General features: G+C 35.5%; 1 protein-coding gene across 1 annotated transcript in view; it reads right to left on the bottom strand.

The window, feature by feature from the left end:
• The window catches only part of LCP2 (lymphocyte cytosolic protein 2), a 228,824-nt gene that overhangs the window by 70,868 nt on the left and 143,728 nt on the right, over window positions 1–14,228 (bottom strand). Inside the window, exon 8 of the mRNA XM_053719585.1 lies at window positions 10,365–10,441. Within this exon, the coding sequence (XP_053575560.1) occupies window positions 10,365–10,441 (77 nt within the window). The remainder of the gene's footprint in view (window positions 1–10,364; window positions 10,442–14,228) is intronic.

The following is a 14,228-nucleotide window of genomic DNA, read 5'->3' as shown; positions in this document are numbered from 1 at the left end:
ATATATATATATATACAAAGAACATTTTCCCCTATGTGAAGAGCATTGGAATTTAAAATATTTACAGTAAATACACAGTAAAACACAATCAGTTAGATTACAAGTTTGTGTGTTCGTCTTTAAACGCTAAATATATGGTATTGTCAGCGTTAAAACAGAAACCCCCTCATTAGAAGTCTTGTCGGTATAGCCTTTTAGCCTGTAATGCAACGTCAGTACCACACTCGTAAAATTTACATTTTTTAATGGGATTCCCATAGCGCTGGTATTACGCTGGTATTACGCTGGTATTACGAGTTTTGGGGTAAGGCTAAAAAGCGAGCGTTACGCCCTATACCGACAATATCCATTCCGCCATCTAATGTCAGTAGTTATGAGTTTTAAGCTACAAAGCTGTAACATAAAACTCATAACTAATGTGTTACAAAGTACACTAACACCCATAAACTACCTATTAACCCCTAAACCGAGGCCCTCCCGCATCGCAAACACAAAATTAAATTTATTAACCCCTAATCTGCCTCTCCCGATATCGCTGCCACTAATAAAATTTATTAACCCCTATTCCGCCGCTCCCCGACATCCTCACCACTATACTAAAGTTATTAACCCCTAAACTGCCGCCCTCCCGCATTGCAAACACTATTTAAATATCATTAACCCCTAATCTGCCGTCGGCCCACATCGCCCCAACTATACTAAAGTTATTCAGCTCTACACCGCTGCCACTATAATAAACCTATTAACCCCTAAACCGCCATCCCCCCACATTGCAGCAACCTAAATTAAACTATTAAACCCAAACCCTAACGTAACCCTAACACCCCCTAACTTTAACATAATTAAAATAGAGATAAATTAAACTTCCAATTATTAACTAAATAAAGCTATTTCAAACTAAATACTTACCTGTGAAATAAAACCTAAGCTAGCTACAATATAACTAATAGTTATATTGTAGCTAGTTTAGGTTTTATTATTATTTCACTGGTAAGTTTGCATTTATTTTAACTAGGTAGACTAGCTAGTAAATAGTTATTATCTATTACTAACTACCTAGTTAAAATAAATACAAAATTACCTGTCAAATAAAACCTAAGCTACCTTACACTAAAACCTAAAATTACAAAAAATAAAAAAAACTACCATTACAAAAAATAAAAAACCTACCATTACAAAAAAAAAAAAAATTATCAAAAAATAAGGGCCTTTTGTAGGGCATTGCCCTAAGTTAAACAGCTCTTTTGCTAAAAAAAAAACAAACAAACACCCCCTAACAGTATACAAACCCCCACCCCCAAACTACCAAGGGCCATTAAAAGGGCCTTTTGTAGGGCATTGCCCTAAGTTAAACAGCTCTTTTGCTACAAAATAACAAACACCCCCTAAAAAAATACTTTACACAAAATAACAAATATTATTACAAAAAATTATTCCTATTCTAATACCCATTAAAAAAACACCCCAAAATAAAAATAACTAATCTAGAATAAAATACCAATGGCCTTTTGTAAGGCATTGCCCTAAAGAAATCAGCTCTGTTTAAAAAATTATTCCTATTCTAATACCCATTAAAAAAACACCCCAAAATAAAAATAACTAATCTAGAATAAAATACCAAGGGCCTTTTGTAGGGCATTGCCCTAAAGAAATCAGCTCTGTTTAAACAATTATAAACCCCCACTAACATTACAAACCCCCACCCCCCTACCCACAAAATAAATAAAAAACCTAAGCTACCTATTGCCCTGAAAAGGGCATTTGGATGGGCATTGCCCTTAAAAGGGCATTTAGCTCTTTTACTGCCCAAACCCTAATCTAAAAATAAAACCCACCCAAAGAAAACCTTACAAAAAACCTAACACTAACCCCAAGACGATCCACTTACAGTTTTTGATGTCCCGCTTGAACGATCTTCATCCCGGTGGAGAAGTCCTCATCCAGGCGGTGAGAAGTCTTCATCCAGGCAACCTCTTCAATCCTCATCCTGGCGGCAAAGTCCTCATCCAAGCAGCGAGAAGTCTTCATCCAGACGGCCTCTTCAATCTTCATCCAGGGAGCATCTTCTATCTTGATCCCGGTGGCGCGGAGCGGGTCCATCCTGAAGACATCCAGCGAAGAGCATCCTCTTCCTACGGTCACCGCCGTACACTGAATCTTCAATGCAAGGTACGCGATCCAAGATGGCGTCCCTTGCATTACTATTGGCTGAACATTTTGAATCAGCCAATAGGAATTAGAGCTGCTAAAATCCTATTGGCTTTTTAAATCAGCCAATAGGAATGCAAGGGACGCCATCTTGGATAGATGATGCCTCCTGTATGAAGATTGAAGAAGCTGTCTGGATTAAGACTTCTCGTCGCTTGGATGAGGACTTTGCCGCCAGGATGAAGATTGAAGAGGCCGTCTGGATGAGGACTGCTCCGCCTGGATGAAGATCGTTCAAGCGGGACTTCAAAAACTATAAGTGTATCGTCTTGGGATTAGTGTTAGGTTTTTTTAAGTTTTTTTGGGTGGGTTTTATTTTTAGATTAGGGTTTGGGCAGTAAAAGAGCTAAATGCCCTTTTAAGGGCAATGCCCATCCAAATGCCCTTTTCAGGTCAATGGGTAGCTTAGGTTTTTTAGATAGTTTTTTTATTTTGTGGGTTGGGGGGGTTTGTAATGTTAGTGGATATTTGTATTTTTATTTCATAAACAGAGCTGATTTCTTTAAGGCAATGCCCTACAAAAGGCCCTTTTAAGGGCCATTGGTAGTTTATTCTATATTAGTTTTTTTTATTTTGGGGTGTTTTTTTAATGGGTATTAGAATAGGAATTATTTTTATTATTTTTGATAATTTGATAGTTATTTTGTATAATGTATTTTTTAGGGGGTGTTTGTTTTTTGTAGCAAAAGAGCTGTTTAACTTAGGGCAATGCCCTACAAAAGGCCCTTTAAAGGGCCCCCAAAAGGCTCTTTTAAGGGCCCTTGGTAGTTTATTTTAGATTAGGCTTTTTTATATTGGGATGGTTTTTTTTTTTTTAAAAGGATATTAGAATAGGAATAGTTTTCTTATATATATATATATATATATATATATATATATATATATTTTTTTGTAATGGTAGGTTTTTTATTTTTTGTAATTTTAGGTTTTAGTGTAAGGAAGCTTAGGTTTAATTTGACAGGTAATTTTGTATTTATTTTAACTAGGTAGTTAGTAAATAGTTAATAACTATTTACTAACTAGTCTACCTAGTTAAAATAAATACAAACTTACCTGTGAAATAAAAATAAAACCTAAGCTAGCTACATTGTAACTAATAGTTATATTGTAGCTAGCTTAGGTTTTATTTCACAGGTATGTATTTAGTTTTAAATAGGAATTAATTAGTTAATAATTGTAAATTTAATTTAGCTCTATTTTAATTATGTTAAAGTTAGGGGGTGTTAGGGTTAGGGGTTAATATAGTTTAATTTAGGTTGTTGTGATGTGGGGGGCTGGCAGTTTAGGGGTTAATAGGTTTATTTAATGGTAGTGATGTGGGAGGCCAGAGGTTTAGGGGTTAATAGCTTTATTTAGTTGTGGCGATGTCGGGGAGCGGCGGAATAGGGGTTAATATATTTATTATAGTGTGGGTGATATTAGGGTGTGGCGGAATAGGGGTTAATAGCTTAAGTATAGTGGCAGCGATATCGGGAGCAGCAGATTAGGGGTTAATACCTTTATTTAGGTGGCAGCGATATCGGGAGCGGCAGATTAGGGGTTAATAACTGTAGGCAGGCGTCAGCAATGTCGGAAGCAGCAGATTAGGGGTGTTTAAACATGGGGTTTATGTTAGGGCGTTAGGTTTAAACCGTATTTTCTTTTTCCCCATAGACATCAATGGGGCTCCGTTACGGAGCTTTTCTTTCCGCGATCGTAGGTGTTAGACTTTTTGCTGACCCGCTCTCCCCATTGATGTCTATGGGGAAAGCGTGCATGAGCACGTCAAATCAGCGCTTGTTTTTGGTGCGATATGGAGCTTAAAAACCCATATCACCCACACAAGCCTGGTTTTTTAAAACTTGTAATGACAGCGCTATAGCTGATTAAATAACGCCTTATTTGTTGCGTTCGTTAATTTCCTTATAGCGCTCAAAACTCGTAATCTAGGCGAATATTAGATATTCTTATTGAATAAAAATGTTTATATATACATTCTGCACATTATCTGCTTATGTGAAGAAGCACTTCTTTATTTTTTTAAATAAAATGGCACATTGAAAAAACATAATTTATGTAAGAACTTACCTGATAAATTAATTTCTTTCATATTAGCAAGAGTCCATGAGCTAGTGACGTATGGGATATACATTCCTACCAGGAGGGGCAAAGTTTCCCAAACCTCAAAATGCCTATAAATACACCCCTCACCACACCCACAAATCAGTTTAACGAATAGCCAAGAATTGGGGTGATAAGAAAAAAGTGCGAAAGCATAAAAAACAAGGAATTGGAATAATTGTGCTTTATACAAAAAAATCATAACCACCACAAAAAGGGTGGGCCTCATGGACTCTTGCTAATATGAAAGAAATTAATTTATCAGGTAAGTTCTTACATAAATTATGTTTTCTTTCATGTAATTAGCAAGAGTCCATGAGCTAGTGACGTATGGGATAATGACTACCCAAGATGTGGATCTTCCACGCAAGAGTCACTAGAGAGGGAGGGATAAAATAAAGACAGCCAATTCCGCTGAAAAATAATCCACACCCAAAATAAAGTTTAAATCTTATAATGAAGAAAACTGAAATTATAAGCAGAAGAATCAAACTGAAACAGCTGCCTGAAGTATTTTTCTACCAAAAACTGCTTCAGAAGAAGAATACACATCAAAAAGGTAGAATTTAGTAAAAGTATGCAAAGAAGACCAAGTTGCTGCTTTGCAAATCTGATCAATCGAAGCTTCATTCCTAAATGCCCAGGAAGTAGAAACTGACCTAGTAGAATGAGCTGTAATCCTTTGAGGCGGAGATTTACCCGACTCGACATAAGCATGATGAATTAAAGATTTCAACCAAGATGCCAAAGAAATGGCAGAGGCCTTCTGACCTTTCCTAGAACCGGAAAAGATAACAAATAGACTAGAAGTCTTTCGGAAATTCTTAGTAGCTTCAACATAATATTTCAAAGCTCTAACTACATCCAAAGAATGCAATGATCTCTCCTTAGAATTCTTAGGATTAGGACATAATGAAGGAACCACAATTTCTCTACTAATGTTGTTAGAATTCACAACCTTAGGTAAAAATTTAAAAGAAGTTCGCCACACCGCCTTATCCTGATGGAAAATCAGAAAAGGAGATTCACAAGAAAGAGCAGATAATTCAGAAACTCTTCTAGCAGAAGAGATGGCCAAAAGAAAACAAAACTTTCCAAGAAAGTAATTTAATGTCCAGTGAATGCATAGGTTCAAACGGAAGAGCTTGAAAAGCCCCCAGAACCAAATTCAAACTCCAAGGAGGAGAAATTGACTTAATAACAGGTTTTATACGAACCAAAGCTTTTACAAAACAATGAATATCAGGAAGAATAGAAATCCTTCTGTTGAAAAGAACAGAAAGAGCATAGATCTGTCCTTTCAAGGAACTTGCAGACAAACCTTTATCCAAACCATCCTGAAGAAACTGAAAAATTCTCGGAATTCTAAAAGAATGCCAGGAAAAATGATGAGAAAGACACCAAGAAATGTAAGTCTTCCAGACTCGATAATATATCTTCCTAGATACAGATCTACGAGCCTGTAACATAGTATTAATCACAGAGTCAGAGAAACCTCTTTGACTAAGAATCAAGCGTTCAATCTCCATACCTTTAAATTTAAGGATTTGAGATCCTGATGGTAAAAAAGGACCTTGTGACAGAAGGTCTGGTCTTAACGGAAGAGTCCACGGTTGGCAAGAAGCCATGCGGACAAGATCCGTATACCAAAACCTGTGAGACCATGCTGGAGCCACCAGCAGAAAAAATGAGCATTCCTTCAGAATCTTGGAGATTACTCTTGGAAGAAGAACTAGAGGCGGAAAGATATAGGCAGGATGATACTTCCAAGGAAGTGACAATGCATCCACTGCTTCCGCCTGAGGATCCCTGGATCTGGACAGATACCTGGGAAGTTTCTTGTTTAGATGAGAAGCCATCAGATCTATTTCTGGAAGTCCCCACATTTGAACAATCTGAAGAAACACCTCTGGGTGAAGAGACCACTCGCCCGGATGTAACGTTTGGCGACTGAGATAATCCACTTTCCAATTGTCAATACCTGGGATATGAACCGCAGAGATTAGACAGGAGCTGGATTCCGCCCATACCAGTATTTGAGATACTTCTTTCATAGCCAGAGGACTGTGAGTCCTTCCTTGATGATTGATATATGCCACAGTTGTGACATTGTCTGTCTGAAAACAAATGAACGATTCTCTCTTTAGAAGAGGCCATGACTGAAGAGCTTCTGAAAATTGCACGGAGTTCCAAAATATTGATTGGTAATCTCACCTCCTGAGATTTCCCAAACCCCTTGTGCTGTCAGAAACCCCTATACAGCTCCCCAACCTGTCAGACTTGCATCTGTTGAGATCACAGTCCAGGTTGGAAGAAAAAAAGAAGCCCCCTGAACTAAACGATGGTGGTCTGTACCACGTCAGAGGGTGTCGAACAATCAGTTTTAAAGATATTAAATGAGATATCTTTGTATAATCCCGGCACCACTGGTTCAGCATACAGAGCTGAAGAGGTCGCATGTGAAAATGAGCAAAGGGGAACACGTCCAATGCAGCAGTCATAAGAACCTAGAATTTCCATGCATAAGGCTACCGAAGGGAATGATTGAGACTGAAGGTTTCGATAAGCTGAAACCAATTTCAGACGTCTCCTGTCCAACAGAGACAGAGTCACGGACACTGAATCTATCCGGAAATCTAAAAAAAGGTTACTCTTGTCTGAGGAATCAACAAACTTTTTGGTTAATTGATCCTCCAACCATGTTCTTGAAGAAACAACACTCATAAAAAGCTGGAAAGGATCTTTCCATTGAAAATGAGCAAAGGGAATTGAATCCAATGCTGTTAAAACTTCTATGCATATATAGCAGCTGAAGGAAATAATAGAGACTAAAGGTGCCGACAGACGGAACCCAATACAAATAGTCCCTTGTCTGATAGAGACAAAGATAGTGACATAAACCATCTGGAAACCTAAAAAAAGGTGACCCTTGCGTGAGGAATCAAGAGCTTTTGAAAAAAGATCCTCTAACTATGTCCTGAAGAGCAAGTGAAACATATGAGAATCCGCATCTTCAGGAAATAATCTGAATGAAAACAGAAAAATGAAGAATACGCATTTATTGTATCTAAAGAAAACAAATAATGCTATCAATGACCACAAAAAGGCAAAATAGTTTGAATAAAACTCCAAAACCCAGTTCCTAGAAAAGGAACTGGAATAAAAACCCCAGAAGATTCCAGGTCTGAGCAGCGCTTGAACCCCATGGGTACCCAGCCATGCCTCAAAAGTATCCAAAATATATAGGACAGAAACACACTGAAAGAAAGTGTTAGCCTTACTGGAATAAAATCAAAGAAATTTGGACAAAATAGAACCAAATAAATTTCAAAGAAGTCTTAACCTGCCCCTTACCAGCCAAGCTGGAATACGGCATGTGCATCGCAACATTAGGGAGCTAATTTCGAACCCCAATTAAAAACATGTTACTTGGGAAAGAACTCAGGATTCGTTTCTTAATAAGAACAACCAAACTAGTATAAGCTTAAAGTTTTAGTCTTAGAACTCAATCTTGAAGCCCATAGTAACAGTTAAGAATTGAATCCAATTATAATTCTCTTAGAACAAAAGAAATATGGATTTTTTTTTTTTTTTTTTTTAAATCACAGAATTCTTCTAGCTAAAATAGCTAATGACATAGATTAACCCTCATTTGCGAATATATTCAATAAAATGAAGACACAAATGAAATCATTAGCATGATAGTCCAGTTTAAAGGACCAGTCAAAACAGAGGACTTGCAAAATGCAAAACAACAAGACAAATGCAACGGCACCTAGTCTAGTAAATGTTGTCCCTTAACAATGCTAAAATAAATCATGATCTGATACTTGATCTTAAAGTAAACAGAAAAAATGAAGCAATTGCAATATCACAAGACCAAGAAAAGTACCTGAAACTAAATAATTTTCCAAAAATAAGATACAACTATATAAAGGAAAATAAAAATAAATACTATTTTGCTATAAAAACAATAGCATAATTAGTAGGAGTAGAGATAGCTCCAATAAATTGGAGAACCCTCCAAATTGAATTTAACTGCTGACAAAGAATATAGTTTAAAAATAAAAGAAAATTCTCAGCCTATTCCATTCCCTAGTATGGGGAATTGGAAAGAAAACCTCTGAAATCACAGAAGAAATAAAAAGGCAGAAATAGTGTCAGCTAGTCTTAAAGAACTAGTTACCTTAATATCCAAAATAATCAATACCTCTTCAACAAAGAACAAATGTACTTTAATAATAAAAAAATTATATAAAAAAGTAGATTTGTTAGTGTCAATATCTGATGAAGAGAATTTCTGAAAGAGAAAAAAACATCATCAGAGAAGGATAAATCAGTATGTTGTTGGTCATTTGAAACTTCAATAATTAAAAAAGAAGTGAAAAAGACCTAAAAATCGTATTAGAAGGCACGAAGTCAGACATAGCCTTAATCAGAAAAAATATTTCTTATAAATCTTCTAAACATTTCTTGCACTTAAGAATGGAAATGTATAAAGCATAAATACTAATGGAATCTGCATGTAAAAATATATCATAATAACTTATTACAAACCATAGCTAAAGATAAACATTTATAACATTTAAAATAAATGAACTTAGCTTTGGTAGAACTGAAACTCAGTTAAGCATTTTTCCAGAAGTGGCTTCTGACTCAGGGACAAACGGAGACATCTTGCAATATGTAATAGAAAAAACAACATATAAAACAAAATTGATCAAATTCCTTAAATGACAGTTTCAGGAATGGGAAAAAATGCCAGTGAACAAGCTTCTAGCAACCAGAAGCAATAAATAATGAGACTTAAATAATGTGGAGACAATAGTGACGCCCATATTTTTTAGCACCAAAAAAGACGCCCACATTATTTGGCGCCTAAATGCTTTTGGCGCCAAAAATGACGCCACATCCGGAACGCCGACACTTTTGGCGCAAAAAAACGTAAAAAAAAAATGACGCAACTTCCGGCGACACGTATGACGCCGGAAACAGAAAAAAAAATTTGCGCCAAAAAAGTCCGCGCCAAGAATGACGCAATAAAATGAAGCATTTTCAGCCCCCGCGAGCCTAATAGCCCACAGGGAAAAAGTCAAATTTTAAGGTAAGAAAAAAATTGATTAATTCATATGCATTATCCCAAATATGAAACTGACTGTCTGAAATAAGGAACGTTGAACATCCTGAGTCAAGGCAAATAAATGTTTGAACACATATATTTAGAACTTTATATAAAAGTGCCCAACCATAGCTTAGAGTGTCACAGAAAATAAGACTTACTTACCCCAGGACACTCATCTACAAGTAGTAGAAAGCCAAACCAGTACTGAAACAAGAATCAGTAGAGGTAATGGTATATATAAGAGTATATCGTCGATCTGAAAAGGGAGGCAAGAGATGAATCTCTACGACCGATAACAGAGAACCTATGAAATAGACCCCGTAGAAGGAGATCATTGAATTCAAATAGGCAATACTCTCCTCACATCCCTCTGACATTCACTGCACGCTGAGAGGAAAACCGGGCTCCAACCTGCTGCGGAGCGCATATCAACGTAAAATCTAGCACAAACTTACTTCACCACCTCCATAGGAGGCAAAGTTTGTAAAACTGATTTGTGGGTGTGGTGACGGGTGTATTTATAGGCATTTTGAGGTTTGGGAAACTTTGCCCCTCCTGGTAGGAATGTATATCCCATACGTCACTAGCTCATGGACTCTTGCTAATTACATGAAAGAAATCCAGTGAGTGCTTATTTCAGGCAACATAACTTATTATTTAAATATGCTGATATAAATGAAATATAAAAGATCATTAAAAATAATTAAAATTGCTCTTTATTAATTTTGTCACCAGTTATTTTTAAAAGCCCTGTTAGCATGTGCACAATGTACTGAGGAATTTAGGAATTCAGGGACCTACAGTATACGTTATTTTTTTTTTCTAATTGAGTAATATGCTTTAGCCAATATGTATAGTTCCACAAATTTAATTTTATTACTATTAATTTAATTCATGTTGTTTTGTGATGAATACAAATTTACAAGACACTTACATTGTGACTCCGATTTGCAGGCATTATTGGAATCTCAGGCCTCAAAGGTGGTTGTGGAGGATTTCCAGGTCTTTTTTCTGCAAAAAAATGTCAACGGTATTGAGTATTGAACCATGAAAATTCCAGCTAGATTAAAAAAAGAAATTGATAAGTTTACTCGTATGTTCTTATTTACTTGTCATGAAAAAATAAATTTACTTGCCTTATAATTCCATGAATCTTGTTTCACTCTAATATAGCTCATTTTTTTGATAAACAATGCTATAGCCTATAGCAGAATTTGGTAACAAAGCTTCATTATTGTGAAACTGAGGTTTAAAGAAGGCTTACAAAATCAACAATATACAGAATAAGATTTGTAACTCAAAATTTAAGATGGACTTAAAAGTTCAAACTATGATGGGAAGTGTTAGGGTTCATAAATGCAATGTGCTAAAACAAAGATGGAGGACAAAATGCAACAGTTGTTCTAGCTTTGCCAATTCCTATTTAGCTCACTGAATAATGCAAATATATTTGAGCTTTAATGAATCTGTTCCCTAGAATAACATATAAACTAGTGAAGCTAGAACGTCTTTTGGAGGTTGGATCTCTTCACATTGCCAAAAGTGTAATTTAATCAGATTTCCTTTTCCACTCAGACCAATAAAAACACAGGGCCTAACTCTGAGTGAAGACCAGATATATTAAGATCTTCTAGACTAAAATGATCATTCCAATCAAGTCTGTTGAATGTTATTACTTCTGCTATAGTGGATTCTGGAAATGCAGGTACTTTATTGATGACATATTTACTCATGGTTTATTATTTTCACTACTCCGTCTGCCTGATACTGCATAATAAATAACCATGATTTGGCCAACTGTACCGTGGTTTAATTACGTTTTCTATATTAGGAAATAAAAAACTAGATAAACAAATATTTTAAAAAATAGATGCATTAGATTTAGTGTTTTGGAATAGTAAACAGAGTTAAACCAATCAGATTTGTTTTTTAGTGTCAACACACGTATATCTCATATACAAAGATTGCTCTCAGTGCGATTTGGAAACCAATTACCGTAAAACACATAAAAAGAACAATGATAATTTTCTAAAAACAAAGAAAGAATATATATTTATATGCCACAGTTGCCAAATGTATTGTGTCTACTATTTATGACTTATTTGGATATACTATACAATGTATTTTAGCCCGTAGATTTTCTATGTTTTTGTTGTTGTTTGCTCATAATACAAGCTATATGTCTTATTCTATAAGTTGTTATAATACACAGGCACACATTATTCTCTATTGAAAAATACTGTAATATCTATTCCTCTATTTGTTGTGGTAGGCACCAAGTAAATAATATACTTGCATAGGTGTATACGACCAAGTTGTCATTTAACTTCCTTATTTGCTATGTCATATGGTCACATGATAGATTGTATCCAATCCTCCTCCATTTACGTGATCCATTGTCAAGTTGTCATAGTGGGTGTGTTTTGTAGTCATAGTGACTTTTGTTAGTGAAGTAGTAGTAGTAGCAGTTTGTGCTCATGTGTGTTCGAATCCATATCTCTAATCAATTTGATATAAAGTGACAGTATGTGTGCTATTTTTTAAATTACCGCAAATGCTCACATAATGTAAGTGTTTATATTAGTGAGGATGGCTATTTAGACATTATCACCCAGAAATCGAGTGTTAAAAGAAATTAGTTTTTTTCACTATGTTTCAATTTTATTTATTTTTTATAAAACAAAATGTATATGTTCTTAAAGATAAAAAAATAACTAAAATATAAGAAATATCCACAATTTTTTTAAAAAACATATTTGAATATTTTAAGGCCTATCTTACAAGCTCCGAACGGAGCTTGAAGGTCCGTGTTTCTGGCGAGTCTTCAGACTCGCCAGAAACACAAGTTATGGAGCAGCGGTTTAAAGACCGCTGCTCCATAACCCTGTCCGCCTGCTCTGATGAGGCAGACAGGAATCGGCAAAAATCAACCCGATCAAGTATGATCAGGTTGATTGATACCCCCCTGCTGGCGGCTGATTGGCCGCGAGTCTGCAGGGGGTGGCATTGCACCAGCAGCTAACAAGAGCTGCTGGTGCAATGTTGAATAAGGAGAGCGTATTGCTCTCCGCATTCAGCGATGTCTGTCGGACCTGATCCGCAGTGTCGGATCAGGTCCGACAGACATATGATAAATTCGCCCCTTTGTGTTGGCTGACACCATGTAATATTCAAAACTCATAATAAACTGAATTTTTAAAAAACAAGGTAATTGGAAATAATTAATAGTGAACATAAAATAAATACTCAAAAAATGTGCTAAATATAAAAAAATGTGTATACCAGTTAAATGTGTATATACTAATGGAATGTGCTAAATATAAAGGATACTTGTATTTGCTCATTGTGCAATTTGCTGGCTAAGGTACATCTTTTGGTAAGAACGGGTATATAATATCCTTTATGAAGATTTTTGCATTTGCAAACAAAATACCCAGTGTAAGGCATTGTTTATTATCTGTGTGAACACATGGTGTAGCAGGATGGCCTGCTTGGTACATTTATGGTAAGATCAGATATGTATCCCACACATGCCTAAATGTTGCAATCATTTGCTTAACGTATATCTTTGGATTCAAACGGATACATTGTATTCAGTATGAAGATTGCTTTGTCTTGCTAACAGCACGGCCTGTCCAATCAGGTGATTTTTGGAGGCTGAACCCTCCAACTTCTACATTCACCATAGGGAGGAGGTGAATGAACTTTTGTTAGCATTGCATGAACTTTATATTTGCTTGCTTGCTCGTGTATATGTATATGTTTCTCTGTCTTGTTCCAAACTGTATACATTTACTCTGTGATCAAAGGTTATTATAAATTGGATTTATAAAAGGATAATTTCATCTGTATTGTATCCTGCCGTTTGTTTAAGCAAGGCTATGTATGCCTGTTATGCTAGATACAATTCATTTGATGTTTTATTACCTGTACTTTGATATATGTGACTAATATAGAATATATATATATATATATATATATATATATATATATATATATATATATATATATATATATCACATATTTATGCTGCTCTGTGGTGTTACTTTACCTCTGCATGTATAAGTGATATACTAGAGCTCTACCTGTTTTGGATTTTATAGCTATCCGATACAGGAAATGGTACCAATTGTGTGATTTAATGATACAGGCTTTTATTATATTGACATGAGATGTAGTTCTGGTTTTAATTTGTATATAGTGGTGTGGTTGCATGTTTTTGCTCTATTTTTGAGATGGCAGGGCATGTTTGGGCAAACTTCTTTTGTAAATGCTATATGAGTTTAATAAATTATTGAATTCACCTCATATGTGTGCTGTTTTTATTCCCTTTCTTTTTTAGAGGATTATTGTATTCTCTAATATTTCTCTCTCTTTTTTTAGTATGATATTGTATTTTTAATGCTTCTAACATTATTCTATTTAGAAATCACCACTTTACTGGGAGCCAGTTTCTGTTTAAGTGTTGGCGCCCTCCTATAAACAATTCAGGGATTTATATCCAAATTTGTTTTAAGGTAGGGGTCTTTACGTAGAATTGGCCAATATTTTCGTAGGACGTTTTTAATCCTATTATGTTCTGTATTATATTGGGTGATGAACAGAGGGGCAGATGTTTTATTCTCTCTCTGCGGGTCATTGGTTTTGATGGCGTTTTTACCACTCAAAGATGCCGCTCTGTCTAAGTTCCTTGCTCTTTGATAACTATCGTGAATCAAAGATGGTTGATATCCTTTCTCGCTAAATGTATTTTTTAAAATAGTGGATTGTTTGTCAAACATTTCTATGTTGTTACAAT

Source organism: Bombina bombina, chromosome 6 (genome assembly GCF_027579735.1).
Source record: "Bombina bombina isolate aBomBom1 chromosome 6, aBomBom1.pri, whole genome shotgun sequence".
Classification (NCBI taxonomy): domain Eukaryota; kingdom Metazoa; phylum Chordata; class Amphibia; order Anura; family Bombinatoridae; genus Bombina; species Bombina bombina.
This window is presented reverse-complemented; position numbering and strand designations above follow the sequence as displayed.